Source organism: Poecilia latipinna, unplaced genomic scaffold (genome assembly GCF_001443285.1).
Source record: "Poecilia latipinna isolate Pla-1442-1.1 unplaced genomic scaffold, P_latipinna-1.0 Scaffold51, whole genome shotgun sequence".
Classification (NCBI taxonomy): Eukaryota; Metazoa; Chordata; class Actinopteri; order Cyprinodontiformes; family Poeciliidae; genus Poecilia; species Poecilia latipinna.
In genome coordinates this window covers 187,313-205,673 of record NW_015112667.1, presented here as the reverse complement: position 1 = coordinate 205,673, position 18,361 = coordinate 187,313, and the positions used below count along the sequence as shown (strand labels likewise).

Sequence of the window (18,361 nt, the reverse complement as noted above, 5' to 3'; positions counted from 1 at the left end):
GAAAATTAAAAGTTTATTTTTCTTCCCATCCTCACAAATCTGTCTCCCTGTTTGAAGCACTATTGGCAAACAAAGGGCAGCTTTGCTTTAAGACAATTATCCATACCTGAGGGATAATGATGTGGCACAACGACAACACATAGTTCTAGCAGAATCAGGGACCAGTCCATTGACGCCACCTTGACAGAGAAATATCGATAATGTTTATTAAATAAGAAAATGAGCTATTTTACTGTTGCTACTTTTACTTTTTATGCAATGTGTTACGATTGCATGAAAAGTAAAAATGACTATGTAATCTGTTAGATGACAATACCATTGGCAGACTGCATTATAAACATAATTGATGTTTCCGAGTGATTCTTTCCCATGTTTGCCCACAAATATTGGTGGTATCAAGTACTTAGTTTTCTCTGTGTCTGACCCAATGGAAGAAGAGATTGTCTATCAGTACTTTGTTTTTGTCATTTACAACCAAACGTACAGGTGCTGGTCAAAAAATTAGAATATCATGAAAAAGTTGATTTAAATCTGTAATTCCATTCAAAAAGGAAAAGTATTAGATGCTGAATTTGGGGTTTTCATTAGTTGTGAGTTATAATCACCAACATTAAAAGATAAAAAAAATTTTGAAATATGTCAGTCTTTCTCATTATATTATTATTATTTTTTTTTACCAGTACCTCTATAGCAAGTTTGAAGTGACGTTTTAGGATGAAACATCATGCCGTTGTTTGAAAATGAACAAAGACAGACTTATAGTTTGAGTCAAACGACAAAATGATGTTTTGACACCTAAACCAAGAGTAAAAGCCACATTTTTATGAAAGTGAGACTTTCAGCTGCTTCCCTTTACTGTTGCTATATGTTATACAACTGTTGCAAGGCTTACTAAGTTGCACAGAGAGAAGCACATCAGGTTCATAATGCAGGGAGACTGGAGCTGATGCTACAGTTTCTATCTGACTGCTGACAGAATTTTAGATTTTAGGATGACAAAATTCTGCCGCGGGCAATCTTTCATCACTCTGGGGAATTACAGACAGACGGGCCCAGCCACATCATGATTTTATGGGTCTCGAAGTTCCTCTTGTGGGTTAAGACTTCTCCTGAAAAGTTACAAAGATGATGATATATGCTTTCAATATTTTGATTCCTCCTTACTGCAAAGCCACTTTCACATTCATGTAACAATTTCAGCTGGATGTTGTCATCTCTGGACTGGAAAATATAAAAAAAACAACCTGCTTTGTCAGTCACTACTCTTGGTCGTTAGTGATACTAAAGAGCGTAGTTTGGCCAAGACATTATATTTAAATCTCACATTAAACATGTACATGTTGTGCAATATTGGTAAAGAAATATCGTGCCACAGATTGATGAATAAAAACTAGTAAGTCATCATTTCCCCCCAAACATTCAGTGAAAAAGTGTTTAGTTGATCCAAAATGTAGCCTAGCTGAGAGAGTTGCATGTAAATGTGTGGAGTTAGATTTAATTCTAACTCTTACTACAATGTGTAATTTTTTTTTGGTTAGTTTTTTTTGTCTTTGACAAATGTTGTGAAGTGATGCTATTTAAATACACAGAATTGGGCTGAACCTGTGATTTAGCTAGGCTAGTGGATAATACGATTTTAGCATCTTAGCTCGACTCTTAGCCGCGTGTTAGCTTACCGTGGCTTGTCTGACTTATAGCATGTAAATTTAAATAACCAGGGATTTCCATGTAGATGTTCTTCGTGCAGGATTAAACAAATGAGATAAAACATATTATGAAGCTTTAGACGTGGCCGGGCTCGCTGTTCTGCCCTGATTCCACTCATCATGCTCAGATAAGCTGAGCTGGACTTAGCTTGATTGGTGAACATGTGCTAACTTCACAACCAGCTGGTAAATAATATTAATAATAAATTAACAACCAACATGCTGACCTATTTATTTCTTAAATCCATAGTTGATAAGTTGACAGATCTTAAGATGACTTCATCAAGCCAAGGCAGGAAAATGAAAAGATACAGAGCAAGAGGAAAAGACGATAAGCAAAAAAAAAAAACAAAAAAAAAAAACGCTTTCAGTCATTTTTGCTTATCCTTCGGTTTTATCTTGAGGGAGGCCACTTGCGTGCGTAATCATTGTTATGTCACTGTCACCCCCTACATAACTCACCCAAAGTAGACTACCTTGCTTTTGTCACTTTAACCTCATCTGATAGCTCTTCCTGCATCTCGACGTCTCCCGCTGATTAGCACCGTTCTGCTGTTTTAGCTACACCCAAAAACATGTCAACACGCACCATCTACTTTCCCTAAGAGGAGTTTGATTAAGGCCAGGATCTAAAGAGGGATAATCTGCAGGTGATTATCTATGGTAGATAGGGACGAGGAGAGGGGAGCCACATTCATAATTCCTATCTAATACGCAACACTTTGTCCCTTTGACCCAATGACCCATATCCTGCCTCGCAGAGTCTGTATTGTCATACTGAAAGGCTTACAATGGCTTATCTGGTGGGACCTCGGGCACAGGGAGATGCTTTTCAGCCCACTCCTCATCTGGGAGGTGGTGGGGGGGAGGGGGGAATTCACCACACTGTGTGCATTATCAGGGACAGTGAAATGTATGCAAGAGCCTTGGCAGCCGTCTCATAAACTGTACAGAAAGTGGAGATAACTAGCAGAGACAAAGGCGCCAAGAGAGAGAGGAGAAGGCAAAATGACACACTGTCCGCACGAGGAGGCATGTGTTACGTAGCATATACAGTGTAATAGTTTGTTTGTGGATGTAAGGGTGTATTTATGAAACCCTAAGGCTGTTTGATATTTGGAAGCAGATAAGAAGTAAGTTTAAGTCGCAGGATGTTATGCCTCAGTGAGTGCCCTCTCGGGAATAGAAACTTGTCTATATGTGAGCGCCTACATGTTCGATGCAAAGGGGAAAAAAAAGATCTCAGACATACGCATGAAACATTCATCAGGACAATCTGCAATTCTGAGAGCGTGCTACACATTCTTGGTGGGCTGACATGCGCTTCGGAGCATGAGTGAGCCATATTGTAGTTACATGAGAGATAAAAGAAGGCGATTGTGTAAGTGGCTCGGAGCTTGAAAGCACTCTGTAACTTGTAGCGTATGCTAAAGCAGAAGCAAGGGAGAAAAGATTTTCGTTTTCAGTTGTGTAATGAAGAACGTGTGTGTGCGAGTGTGTGTGTGTGTATGTGTAAGTCCCAGTGCGTTACAGTTAGTGGTGCCGGTGCCCTCGGTGGTAACCGGCGAATCGAGGTCAGTGTGACTCGTGTGACTCCTGAACAGAATCATAGCGGCAGGCAAACATGACAGCAAGAGGAGATGAATCTTCAGCTGCGCTTCGTTTCCTCTTTCCCAGGCGTTCTTCTCTCCAGCTGGTTTCCATTCCAAACCAACAACCATATTTTTTTTAAGACATGAAATTTGCTGGCAGGGTGGAATGATGCGATTGTTTCCTGGTTAAATAAAGGTAAAAAACAAACAAACAAAAAAACAAATGGTGGATCTGAAAGCCAAAGAGTTTCAGCTCTGAAAAATCCTGTTTTGTTCATGTTTCATTTATTTCACCAAATTCTCCTCTTCAAATGAAATCAAATTGCTTAGGATGTCCCAAGAGTAACCCAGCAGAGAACAACGTAAGAAACGGTTCAAACCAAAAACATATGCCAACCGATGAAGAAAAGCATGACCAACACCACTGAGACAATGGAAAACAAGGATCTGATGATAAACAATAAAAAAACAATGTCACATATAGAGAAATAAAAGGACTAAATGGATTTAAGTTGAACATAAAGGTCAGGAACAGTGACGTCAAGCTACCATGTCATAACACAAACCAAACATCACAAGAAAAACAAAAAATCCTAAAAACCAAAACTCTTAGCAAAGAAAAAAAACAAACAGTGAATACCAGAAAAAGAAGCTAAAGCGTATTAAAAAACTACAGTTTTGAGTGAAAGTTTGATGAGTTGACAGACTTGGAGTTCATTTTGTGGTTACTTTTCTATTAAGGGTTTTTCAGCTGTTCTGTTTTGAGTTGTTGTTATTCCCCTCAACATCTAGTTGGGCCACTAGAAGATAAGGAGTTTGAGTAGGACAGACAGAAGCGAAACTTGTCCCTCCCATGGTAAACCTGCTTCACCCTCACTCCAATTATTGTTGTCACGCCTCCAAGTCTCTCCTGGCAGAGATGAGAAGCAGGCCGGGGACAGGAAGTTGATTTTAGGTAATCTTTTTTAATATCGGGTTTTTGGCATGGCGCTCAGAGAGCAGAGGGGTTTGAGAGAATAAGAATCAAGAGAGAAATAAAAAAAACAAAAGTGGAATACAGACCAGACGAAACTGGCAGTGGCTTCCAGGATGATGATTTGGTGTTTGATGATAAACTCTGAAATGCTTTGGAAGATTAACGTCATGCTTCTTAAACAGCAGGATGCTGCTGCTGAATAATGCCACTTACATTCTGTGAAATAAGAAACATTAAGTTGGAATACCAGAGGGACATGCTATTTGTACTTATTAACAAGGCTGTTTAGTACAAACAATATAAATGTATCATGGGTATCATTTAAATACTTTTAAAAGCAGCAGTTGGGGAACAGCATGTGCCAGAAATTTTATAAAAATAAAATGAAGGCAATAAGCATAAATGTAGAGATGATGGGCTTCGAGTGAGATGGAGGCCAATGCGGTTATGTCACTAAGTTATATAACCACTAAATTAGTTTTTCTCGATACTTTGTCATATAAACAACTGAATAAGCTGCGTAGTTAATGATTTGTGATTTACTCAGAGAGAAAGCTGCTATTTCTTCATTTGCTCTGTAACGCAGGGAGTATTATCTGAATGTGTTTGTATTTACGATGACCAGTCGTTAAAAAATGTTTCGCTATTACGCAGATGGACGTTTCTCATTTAGAGTGAACAGTAAGAGATTGATAAAATAAAGAAATAAAAGCTTGACTCTCAGTCCAAAAGCAAAGTGCTGCAGGCACCAGGACGCTGCAGCCCAACAGACGGACAAACTGCAGGGATTTCACATCTCGCTGCTGGGCAAGGAAAGCCCCGCGGGGGGCCACTAGACGATTTCCGTCAAATGGCCGACTTCATCCAGACAGTCCAGCTTCACAGCTATAATAAGTCCAAGTCTTGGAACAAGCTTAGGAGGTAGAGAATTTGCATGGTTTACATAAGTAAAGAAGATGAGGATTTTCTTTCCATTTACCTACCAATTTTTTTTTTTTTAAACTCTCAACAACACGTGATACGTTGGTGCAAAGTGAAGCATTACAGTCAGTGGTTTATCTCCGGAGGCCCCATCATGGTTTCATCACCTTGTGGATCATCATTTCCAGTTTGCAGCCTGTAAATTAGTCGGGTTTCCTCAAATTCTTTTTCAAAAAGTTGCCTGAACTGTAGTAACAGTTCAATGCAAAGAAATATTAGATGGTTGGTAATAATAAGGGAAAAGAGGATGCAGGGAGTGACCCAGATCTTTTGCTGGCGTTCAGAGGGTCCATCCAAGAAAGCAGAGCGAGATCAAACTTCCCTCTGTGTCGTTAAAAAAAACCAACAGGCTAATTGGAGGTGAAAGGGGAGGAGGAGAGCGTGAGGACTCCACATACAGAAGATGCTTTTCTAGTGAAGTGTGGGATTAAACTGGAAGGGCTTTAGTCGTTGTGTTACCTCTAAGTTTAATGACTTCACAATTCCTCCGTGATGAAGCCACAAGAATGAAGAATGACTGCTTTGCTTATTGAATCTTTTTTTACATTCTTAAGTAGACCCTCTGCGTCACCTTCAGAGGATTAGGAAATAAGTGTTTTCATCATATTATCCCAAATGTTCAGGTGAGCGTCACTGCGCACTTATGGACTTTGGTGGGTTATCTTCTTTTAACATCGGGGATCAGCTCTGTGGGTCGGGAGGCTACTGAAGGCTAAAAAGACACACAATGCTGCTGCTGATATACATTCCAGTCATCAGTCGTGATTTTGTTGTGTTCTCAAAATAAAGGAGGCCAGCGGAGGAGGGGGGGGGATTGCAGTAACTGTAATTTACTGAGATACCCTGCAAGCTTAGTCAAACTTTAATTCTGCTTCCCAAAAAAATCTAAACATTCCTTTGAAGTTCCAGCCTCACTTGAAACTTCAAGGCCAGATAAGTATAGGCTCCTCCTGATAATGGGGAGCAGGATCTTAGCCAACATTCCCAACCATTAATCAGTGTCACTTGGAAAACCAAGCCTCCCATTAGCGTTCCATTGTAGAGATAGTGGCTGACACAAAGGAGGATCAGGCCGCAAGATACGACTCCCAGCAGCCGGGTTGCTCCTGTTGCCCCCCCCCCCCCTCCACCCTTTTATGGCAGATGCACCCCTTTTGTGAAGGGACCAGGCTGCAGTTGGGGGTGTTCACCTCTCCTCCCCCATTCTCATCGCTTTTTGCTGCGAGTTTTGACAGAAAGGAAGGAAGAAAAGAAAACATAAGCAAAATGGAAGGAAAAGTCAACAATGCAGCATTTCCATTAAGACGATTTATATTCTCTATCTGGGATGTCCTTTGACCCTCCCTGGATTGCTGAAAGGATGGATGCATTATATGCTGCACGGCAGTTTGAAGTTTCTAGATGTGAGGACGCCTGAGAGGTTCGAAATGAAGGTCAACGCGGAGACAGAGGAACATCCAGTTGTTTTTGTTGAGCTCTTTGGATCTGTAGGTTTTAGTTATTAGATATACGACTGAAAGACCTGAGTGAAGCTGGCCCCCACACCTTCTTAGTGACAAACGTTTGTGCAGCAAAAACGTTCATTTGTGCTGCTATCATTTTAAAGATATTAAGAAAAATGCTTCCAGAGGTCATGAAAGGTCAACCGGCCCCCACCTCCCCCTACCACCTTCTTCAAATCGGATAGAATCGGTGTCGAACATTTGTGCTGCGTTTGTGCAGCAAAAATTTTAGATCGTGCCACTATCATTTTAAAGATATTAAGAAATGTTTTCAGAGGTCATGAAAGGTCAACTAGCAACTTCAACCTTCAAGATGTGATTTATAGGTTTGGAAAAAAATCAACAACTTAAAATTTACAATCCTATTTTTTTTTTTTTCCTTCTCAAAAATAGAAGACGGCAAATTTTTCTTTGCCGTTTGGTGTGACTGTGTGTAGGTTAAGTTTACAATCATTTAATACATAATCGCCGTCTGGCATCTCTGGAGTCCAGATATGTAAGCTTAACAAGTGAACTATTGTTTTCCTCATCTTGGAAAAGTGTGGCAGCGTTGACTTTTTGTGCATATGATGCTGCGTAGCGACTTTGCTCATGAAAAAGACTCCAAAATCTGTCCGTTCACCCCAAGACTTACTCCCAAATTCAGAGGGACTTTTACAGATCGAGGTCATGTCGTCCTCAATCTGTACAGCACCTTTGAAATACTGTTTGTTTTTCCAAGTCATTGAAATTCCAACGCTTCCCGATAATCCCTGTCAAGTGCGGTGCAAAAAACCCAGTTCAGCTTCATTCAGTTCAATGTCCTTCCCCTCAGGTCAGCTTCATTGACTGGGAGTCATGCCCGGGGCAAGTCAGGCCCAGAGGAGCCTACTTCAGCCCACTTCAGCCCAATCCAGTGAAGTTTACACTCAGTAAAGTATTCTTCTCGGTTCATCTTTCTCAACCATCGCTGAGCCAAACCAGGCTCGGATCAACCTTTCTTCAGCCGCCTCTCCGTCTCTTCCTTCCTGCGGTCCCTGGTTTGTGGTGATAAGGAGGTTATGGAGTGCGCTTGTTGTCGACAAGGCAGTATAGATCACAATAAGTAGCTCCAAAACTTCCCTTTTCTGCTGAGAGAGCACAAGCACCAGCTTCTGTCATCTTCTTTGTGTAAGAGAACATCGATTCTCAGAGCAGTTCAACCACAAGACCAACAAAACGATCAGGTCAGGGTGAGGCCGTGGCTCTGACACTCGTCAATACATGCAGAGGTCAGACTGTGCTTAGTATCGAGTATGTGCTGAATTTTACTAAAAACCGAGCCGAAGTCCATTTCATGCTACTATTGAATCATTGACTAGTGCAAAGGAAATAGGATGCTATTGATCTCCGGTGGAGGATTGGATTTCCAGCTGGGAGAGGATCTCAGTGTACGATAGCAGGAGAAGATAACAGGGTGGACTATATATAACCTTTAGCTGGCAGTCGATAGCCGGGGGAACAAATGAAACGGTGGCTAAATGCAATCTTTGTCACTTATTCTTCCCAATCAATTACCAAATTTGTGGCACAGATCTCTTGATGTTGAAAATAAATCAAGCGGAAATTAAAGGAAGGTGCTGCTTTATAGCTGGACTCTTCCTGCACGGAGTTTGCACGTTCCCCCTGTGCATGTGTGCTTCTTTCCAGGTACTCTGGCTTCATCCCAGAGTCCAATAGCAGGAATGTTAGATTATTTGATCTTTCTAAACCGAGTGTGTGGATACATGGTTGACCTGTGATGGACGAAGGCCTGAGTTCCAAATTGTATTTTAAATACAATTGTACTGCTTTTTTTTTTTTTTTTGACCACCTCTTAAGAAAGCAGTGTAACATCTCCCGTTTTTAGCTTTTGTTTAACATCTTCCGGCTCCATCTTGTCGCTCGCTGTGAATGAAGGGTGAGTCGGGTGCAAATCTTTCTGGGACGTGTGACTGAAAGGATCCCGTCTCCACTGCTGCTGCAAAACGAGAATTGCAGACTTATCAAACGCTCCACAGAAGCTTGAGCCGACCAGATCATCAAGCTAATAATTCTGGGCCGACCTGGAGTGAGTTTCGTTTCAGGCTTGGGCCGTAAATCTAAACTCTACGACTCTACTGCTCACTGATTTGCTTCCGGTTTAGGTTGTCACTACTACAGAGACAGCCAAGCCAAGCAGCAGCCAAACAATCTTTTCAGTTTCAGTACGACAAAGACAGATGACGTCTCAGAGAGAAGGACGTAGCGGTGCGCGTCCTTGACCAACTACAGGAGAGAGATTCTCCAGATTCCCAGATGACCATGTGGTCTGACTTGGAACGAGGGTGTTTATACACGGCCTCATGTTTGCAGCGGTTTTATGACTTTGCATATTTGCGTGTGTGTGTGTGTGTGTGGGTGGTCCCGCAGTGGGGTAGGGGAGGAGGTGAGTATTTGTCCTCGGACCTAACTGACCCCTTATGTTATCATTCTGTAATTCATCCCAGTGGCATCTGGGCATCTCTGCCGCCTTTGGTGAAGTGTGAGGATCGGAGTCGTGGGTTGCTTGGCCGGGGTGTCGGGGTGGGGGTGAAGTGAAGAGAGAGTGTGTGTGTGTGTGTGTGTGTGTGTGTGTGTCAGAGAGTGTGTATCACGGTTTCAACACTCCCCTCGGAGCGCATCCATCTGGACATTTGTGGATTTATTGTTTTGACACCCGCAGCACGCCACAGTCTGGAGAGAAACTCCTCTTCACCCCTTTGTAAAAAAAACAAAAACAAGGATGAAATAGAGCAGATAATATTTTTTACAGGAGTGTTTGTAAATTGCAGTGAATGTCCTTAACATCTTTGACTTGATCTGAACTCCAAACTGCAGTTCTCTGCATTTCATGTCAAACAAAATGCTCAGTCCTAGAATAGTTCATACAGTTTTATTGTATAACATTAGGCATATAAAGTGCAGTATGCAGATATCACATTCACTTATGCTGAGAGAAGATTATAGAGTTTATATCGATAAACTAGCTGTATTTAAAACATAAATGCGATTAGACAAAGGGGGAGGAAAAAAATGGGACGCAATCAGTTTGTTTTGACATGTACACAACAAAAATGTTCATGTGGTTTAAATATCCGTTTAAAGTGCTCGGGTTAATCTCAGCTTATGTTGATAAACCTTTAGTCTTTGTAAACATTTAAACATCAAAAGTATTCGTTAAAGTGCCAAACAAAGCAGGTATAGCAATTTATTTTGTCCCAATGGGAATCGACTGCAGCCCACGTGACTGGCATGATCCCAGAGGGGAATGAATCGTTTGATTTCTAACAGTCTAAATAAAATCAGACTCCCAGGAAATGATTCCTCATTTACCACAAAAAACAACTACATTTGTGAAGCATAAATTGTGCAAACAGCACCACATACACCAACTTTAAATACCCATTTAAACATCAGCATCGAGCAAACTGTCGAGATGTTATTTTTTCCCCCCCTTTTTGTTGCATATTTTTAAGTTAATCTTACAGCATAAGAAGTATGGGGGGGAAGGGGGAGGTGGAAGGCACAAAGGCTTTTAAAAGGCCTTCTGTTGCTTGAAAGCCTGGATTCTGCAGCGTACAGAAGACACATGATGCCTAGTAATACCAGAGGATGCAGCTGTAGGTAAAGGAACTGGAAGCAGGCAAGTCCTTAGACGGCTTTCGAGTCTTTAAGGAGCAACTCCACCAATTTCACACGCATTTAAAAGTCACTGCACAGACACGTCTCGTCAGTACCTCTCTGCAAAGAAGGAGAAAAGCACACAAATCACTCAAACTGCTACAGCAAACACACAAGACTAGGGTTATGCTTTTTGGACACCAAGGTAAATGACCACGGTTTCCCTCCACCCCACTCGTTCGCCACTGCCGTTTTAATGATGAAGTTCATAACCGAGTCCATTAAGATCAAAAATATCTTTGCATGGATCTTTCAAAGTTCTTGGCATTCCTTGGAAATGAGTACAGTTGAGGAAGGCGTGGCACCCAGCCCCTTCCTGGGCTGACAGAAAGGGGGGTTCTTGGAAACGCCACATCTGGAGTTTCCAGGAACGTGTCAGGCTTCAATGCAGCACACACAGGGAGAACCTTTGTTATGTGGACGTTTTGTAGGTCATGTCAGCAAAAAAAAAAAAAAATTATAAGTGTATTTTTTCTCCTTACGTTTTGACGGGTTCTTCAAACAACTGCTAAAGCAAAGGCTGCAGCATGTAAATGTGGCTCCGGCTCTGCTAGGCGTTGGGTTGCTCTGGCTTTGGAAATGACTCAGATAATCTGATCTCTAAAGATTATCGCTCTGTTTTTACAGTATGTGTTGACTTTCTGTCCAACGTGAGCCAGAGAGCGGAGTAACATCACAGCTGTTAGATTAGCTTCCTGGTGTTACTTTGACTCCACTGCTGGACATATTAAAGTTTAGCTAACGATGCGTTCTGCGCGTAGGTCAACAGCAGAGCGACGACGACATGAACGCTGGTACCAGTGACTCACGGCTGGAGGAGCTTTTATTGTGGAGGCTATGAATCACTGACATGAAAGCTTCATAAACGGCATCGTTAATAAAAGGGCAAACACGCAAATTGTTGCTTTACATATTCATACTGTTTGAGTTTTTTCACATTATAGCTAAAAGATTCACTGTGTTTTATTGTTTTTTTTGTTGTTGTTGTGATAGCTCAACACAAGGTAGGGAATAAAAAGTGGCAGCAAAGAGCAAAGAGATACATGATTTTAAGGTTATTAAAAATGAAAATATATAAACAGTGGTGTACATTTGTATTTGTGAACTTTTTATTATTTGTTTCTACCAACTTGAAAAATATCTCGACTAGACTGTTTGGCCAGTGTCCTTTAAAAAAATAACTAGGGCTCAGTCAGATTTAATGGGGGGCATCTGTAAAATGAAATGTTCAAGTGTTGCCACAATTTTACAATCAGTCTTAGGTCTGGACTTTGACTAGTCCGTAGGCTTTGATCTGAACCTGGATTTTAGAAGTACTCTGGTTGCCGTCACTGCAGGGTTTCTTCCAGGTTCGTCCTGTTTTCAGCTCCGTCCATTTTCCAACCATTTATTGAGAGGCATCAGAGTAAAGGTGATAAGAGTACATGTGGACACCGTAGTTTTCTCATTTTTATAAGTAAAAGGTTTTGAAAAGTACCTAGCCCTTTTGTTTTTAAGAATAAAGAGCTACCTTGTGTTGAAAAATCACATAGAACCTAAATTATATAAAATTTGTCATCTGTAAATCTAAAAAGTTCAGTGGTTCAAATAGTTACGCAAGATAAAGATCTGCTGCTACACTGAAAAAAAAAACAGATTATAAAAAGATCCCACGTAAGTTTTACAGTTTAACTTTTCTAACTTCCTGTAGAAGCCAACGGTGCTACAATGTGAAAATCTGTAGCACTGATCCACATCGATTCTTTTCGTCCTTCTCTACCTGTGTGCAACTTCTATTTTTCTTTATGGAAAAAAATGCTGCCCTTTTGTGTAAAAATAGTCACTTGGTGTACCAGCTGAACGGACCAATACTTCATGACCAAACCTCAGCACCTGTGGGTCAGCAAGTAGCCCTTAATGAGTCAAAATGTAAAAAATAAAAATAAAAAAAAGCAACTGAACACAAGAGATTTAAGCTACAAACAAATCAGAGATAAGGTAGAAATTTGCTGCTGCTTAGCAGAAATTTTGAAATACCTTCTCTCTAGTTTATTCATTTTTTTACGCTTTTTCTTCCAAACTGTAAAGGCAGATAGGCAGATGGGTCTAATCGCACAAATCTTATACAATTTAATGCCAACGCCGTACGTAAAGGTTTAAAAGGCAACGGTTTAAATGTTCATTCATCGTCTGTTCTTGCTCTGGATCTGCTGGTGAGGCTGTGACCTAAAAGTTATCAAGATGGCAAACCAAACAGGAGCATGACGATGGATGCCGAACTCAACGTGAATGAAAGTGGGTGGGAGATGCACAAAACATGGAAAAAAATGAATGAGCTTCCTTTTCTTAAAATACAGTTTTTATTTGTGAATTTACACAGATTAGCAACACATCTAAAAGCAACTCCATTAGATAACCATTTATATAGGATTTTCACAGGTCACAAAGTAGCTTGGCTCATTCTGACATGCCAAAGCAAAAAAAAAAAAAAAAAAAAAAAAAAAAGAATGCATTCTTTTTCTTTTTGACAGAAAAACAAAAAAAATGGATAGAGAGGCATTAGTAAAGCAAGGTGCAAACTGTTAAAAACACAAGAGGAGAAAAAAAAAGAAAGAATGAATGAAATGCACATTCAGTTCATCTGAGAGCAGGATCAGCTCATGAAATACTTAGGAGGCCTGAAGCTCTCTGCAAACTAAAAGGAAAGATAGAGTACTCTGGTACAAATGGAGGATGGAGGGGAAAAAAAGACATTTTCAAAAGGAGAGATGTTACAGAAGGAGGAAGAAAAAAAAGACAATCCAGATGATAAAAAAAAAACAAAAAAAAAAAAACATGGTGTGTTAGTTTCAGCTCGTCCATTCCTGTCTTCTAGCTACAACACATGAACTCCAGTTCCAACGCCACGCCTCGCTTCCTTCCACCTTCCAGTTGCGCGACTCCACCCCACACCCACCCTCTGCCAGAGCCCAGGAAGCCGGCATTTAACGCAGCTAAAGACGCTCCCACCCTCCAAATCCAATACTTCACATTGCTAGCTGGGATATTGGTACATTTATTTAATTGGCAAAGGGGGGATGGGAGGGAAAAGGGGGGAGCGCAGCAAGACATCACCGGTTTGGGCTGAGCAGAGTTCAGCCGAGGGTCATCTGACTGTTGAAGTGAGATCGTTTTGAGAAACGCATAACTGGGCTCAGAGTGGGATCAAATGAAAATAAAAGCATCCATCATGTCCTGTTCCAGTTCTTAGAGGAAATTAGGACAAATCAAGTATGTGGTTATGAGCTGGGAGATTTTGGAGGCCTGAGGAGAGAGTCAGTGCAGTCGCCGGGGATTTTGTAAATGTCTCGCAGAGAGGAACCGTGAAGCCTGAGCAGGCAGATGAGAATCATAACCTTTGTCTTAATAAAGCTGGAAAAGAAAAAAAAAATACAGTATGGCTTTAAGAAAAACACATCAACACACCAGGCTCCGGTTTCTCAGGCCCCGTCCAGACACAGCCTAGATGTTTTTTTGGAAAACTGAGATTTTCCACTCCGCTTGCAGGTAACAAAAACTGATTTTTTTTTTTTTTTGGAAATGCTTTTAAAAGTGGAGATCAAGAGAAAATTGAAAGAAAAGAAAATAGACAAAAAGACTGAGTGTAAACCGGGACTATTTCCTTGGGAAATTTTAGTTTTAGTTAAATATTTCCTGAGTGCTTTTTTGAAGAGAGTAGGGCAGCTTCAGATTAGCATTTTTCCAAACTACCTTTCAAAGTTTACATCATTTTGCGTTTCCATTCGATTTCAAGCATTTCAGAAAGCAAAACAAAACTTACCAGCTCATTACACAACTTTTTAATTGCCACCTAAAGAACTCACTTTCTTATTTAGCCAGTAAATCAAGTCAAAACTAGGGATGAACGGAACATCGGCTTCAACACCGGTACCGGTCCGATTAGGAAACGTGAGCAGATATTACTAACTGATATTTATTTCCATCTTGTTGCCGTTTGTGTGAGTGTTTTTGATGGAGCTGGTCATGTCGTAGTGATGCAGCACAGGATTATGGGATGTTTAACTGAAGCAGAGAGGCGACGTAGACTGTGTGGTCGCTTTCAAACGGAGTAGGAAAATATATACATACGATATATCGGTGAATATCAGGTTTTGGCTACAATAGCATCGGATATCAATGTCAGCCTACATTTTCACATCGGTGTATCCCTTAGAAATTTATCTCGGTTTACACAGAGTATAGAGACTTTAGAAAGCGTTGAAGCTGCCACTTGAGAAAGGCTTAACACCAACGAAGAGACAAAACAAAAGTTTAGATTTGAGAAAAAGAGTCGTCGACGCTGATAAAGCGGCATTTTTAAGTGTCAAGAATCGTTAATGGATTCAAAGGAGCAGAAGACGGTACGGCTCACGTAAACGTAACGAAAGCAAGAAAGAAAACAAGTAGTCTGAAAGAAGTGTGTCCTCTGGTCAGACTGGACAAAGCTACAGCTCTTTGGCCAGGGAGACATCACTCTTGCTTGGAGGACGAAGGGAGAGGTCTGTGACCCAAAAAACACTGGCCCCTACAGCGCCACACGGTGGAGGGAGGACTGTGGACACCGCAAAGCCCTGACGTGACCCCTACCGCTAGAAAACCAACAACGATGTGCCAGGGACTTAATAAATGTGACATTGGAGGTCTTTGTGAAATAATTTGTTTTTAAATTGAGAGTAAAATAATGTAAGCATCCACAATAAACCGGGGAAGCTTTCTTTTCCATTTTGATACATTTATTATTGATAATGTCGCCACCTGCTGTCGGTGCACAGCTATTACAGGACCTTTGATTGGACTTCGAATAAGATTGCGCAGACAAGGGTAAAATCAGAAGCGGATCAAGAAAGTATCTGTTTAACAACAACATTACAGAGCAACGCGCCTGGGGCCGATCGGTTCTGAACAACAACAAAGACACGAACGGGATCCGATCAAAACCTTTTGTTTTTTATTTCACCCGAGATTATCCCTCTCTTTTCTTTCCGCTCACTTTCTTGGCCCTGACTTTTCTCAAACACCATTCCTCGCTTGCCACTTGCACGAATTCTACCGAATACTTCATAATCTCCTTCGCCGGTGAAAGAACAAAGCAAGAACAGAAACAAAAATACCCCCACATTACATTCTGCAAGAAAAGTGCTGCACTACAACAAAACAAAAGCTCAAATTTGCAAGTCAACTGACAGCATATCCAGTTTTAACATTATTGTTTTAAGTAGTAACTGAATGTTCCTCGGGATTACGACGCTAGCCAGGATATCCGGCTCTCGCTAAAACAGGCGCTACGCCGGGACTCGAGTTCAGAAGTGTGTCAGCACTCGGCAGTGTGAGATTTTAACTACACAATAACAGTGAAAACACCACAGTCTCATGGTATTTACTCAAAAATCTGTAACATAATTGATACCATTTCGAATTTTAAAAAAAGCAACAATTATTTGACACATCATATAACATTATTACAGTTATGTTAGCTGTACCAGTCTGTCATTTTGAGAAGAAGACCAAATGAAATGTGAGGAATTAACACCTGCTAGGTTTTGTAGTGGTTTGTAAACCCCTGCAGTACCTACAACGACTGATAGGGGGCGCCTCCTTTAGTTTTAGCACCTGGACTGAATGTATGTTTAGATCAATGTAAATGCAAAAGTTATATCAGCAGAGTGTGTCTAGTTGAAGAGAAAGGCCAAAATTACGTTTGTGAGGATTGAAAAGTCTGGGAGGCGTTACATCAGCGTTGCAAAATTCAGGGAATTATTTTTAAAGATGGAAACTTTAGATGCATTAGCTGGATATTTAATTACTGAAGTGCAACCCTTGACAGGGATTTCAAATATAATTTTGTAAAAAAAAAAAAAAAAGATTTCAGTCACGTTCAGTTAATCAGAATATGCTTTCTGAAGCTCGTTGGTCAGATTGAAAATCCCGCATTTCTGTTTCAAAATGTTCTTTTATTAGTCTTATGTAATAATTATCGGAATGTTTGTTTCCGTTTTTGGTTGTTGTGTTTTATTTTGGCTATTTAAAATATCCTCCAGGTCCAGTATGGAGTGTTCTGAACAAAATTAACTTTTATTAGTCTGAGAGAGCACACTCGCACACATCACTTGTAAATGATCTCAAAATGACAATATTATCATTTATCGCAATCATTCCTGGGACAATTTATTATCCAGAAAAATGTGCTGTTGTGACAGCCAGGTGTAGTTTCAGTTACTGAAATACATGATCTTATAATAATGAACTGAGATGCACCTGTATAAGACTGAAGCTGGTAACTGGCCCAAGTCTAGTGCAAGTTGGGGCTGACGGACGTAAAGCTGCATTCAATACAAAAAAAAGAAAAAAAAAAAGATCACTTTTCATGAAACAAACAGCGGCTTTTTACTAAAACAAGATTTTCTCCCAGTCATCAGTGGAGAGAGATGAAGAGGACGCCATATGAAAATGCTACATAAATATGAGATAATGCAGTTAGAAGCAGCCAGAATTCATCCTCTCCATCTACTCTGACGACCTTTAACCGTATCTAGAAACCACAATCCTCCTTTGGAGAAAGAAGTCACCAAGACTAATTTGGGAGCCACAGCAAATACATCAGCTCAAATCCTCCGACTGCCTTTTTTCCCCAAAACTAGTTTTCCAGTGTGATGTTAAATTTTTATGTTTTCTGTGCAGACAAAGCAAGACAAAACATGAGCGAGGTGGAATATTAAGGAATACGTGAAGGACAAAGAGGCTTCCAGTTTAGTATTGAGCCGAGGTTAGAAACAAGGGGGGAGAGGAGCCAGTTACTCAGGATCTACAAGTGATGCTTCCAAGGAGCCGAGTTAGAGTACTGCATGAGATATCAGGTACGTAGACACACCCACGCCTGCCCTTGTTTTTTTTTTTTTTTATTTTTTATATCGCTCCCATCTGCTGCAGCTTTAATCGGTGGGCCCGCACACCCACCTACCCCAAAATCTCACAGATATTCTTTCTTTGCAAAATGACTTTTTCATAAAAATCCCAAACTGCTGTTTTTTTTTTTTTCTTGTTAAATCTTTCCTCTGCCTTTTGTACATAAAACCTCTGGTTTAAAAAAAAATCAAATATAATTAAAAACAAACAAAAAAAAAAACAGAAACAGACTGACAAGAAAATAAAGGGAGGGGAAGGGAGGAATTCGACACCCTCTTTCCGCGGGCGCGCTCTTCCCGACTTCACCCGCTCGCCTCTCTCAGGCTTCCGTCTTCTCTTTTTTTTTGTTTTTCTTCAGGAACGACGGCGTGCGGAACTTCTTCTTCTTCTTGGTGTTGGGCGACTTGGAGGGGGAGCTCTCGGGGGACAGTGGCTCCTCGATCTTCTCGCCGGGGCGCACGGTGATCTCCACGCTCTCCACGCTGGTGGTCAGCTGACTGACGCGCTTGGAGAGCTCGTCGTCGTGGTTCTCCTTGCCGTTCATCAGGCCCGTGTGGTTCTCTGGAGGGAGGAGAGGAAGGCAGCGTGAAGCTAGCGTCTAATTAGGAAAAACATGCCATAGACTAATCACTTCTTATTTTTTTTACGATGAGATCCAACGAGCTTGTTACTCTGTGCATGGTCCATCAGCATCGCACTGACCCCGTGTGCGCTTTTACGAGTTTATTTTTTTTGTGTGTGGTTTTGGGAACTGACGGTCTGACGGCCGTTGTCCCACAGACGTTTTACACGCTGCTCCTGAGCTATTTCTATCACCTTTTCATTTCTCTATGAGCCTCTAAAAAAGACCATATTTTCTACCTGTGTACTTATACTAGAAGTGCGGGATATAACAACATCAGTTTGATGTCCACCATCAGTGATTTTAATTTCATTTTGTATTTAAACAGAAACACTGCAACTGCAAAACTGTGTTTTTTTTTC

At 40.9% G+C, this 18,361-nt stretch overlaps 1 protein-coding gene across 8 annotated transcripts in view; it reads right to left on the bottom strand.

The window, feature by feature from the left end:
* Positions 1-17,372: 17,372 nt before the first annotated feature.
* The window catches only part of add3a (adducin 3 (gamma) a), a 117,769-nt gene continuing 116,780 nt past the window's right edge, over positions 17,373-18,361 (bottom strand). For all 8 annotated transcript variants that reach the window (XM_015051246.1, XM_015051237.1, XM_015051229.1 and 5 more), the window contains one exon: positions 17,373-17,938. In XM_015051246.1, the coding sequence (XP_014906732.1) occupies positions 17,697-17,938 (242 nt within the window). In that variant the 3' untranslated portion in view covers positions 17,373-17,696. The remainder of the gene's footprint in view (positions 17,939-18,361) is intronic.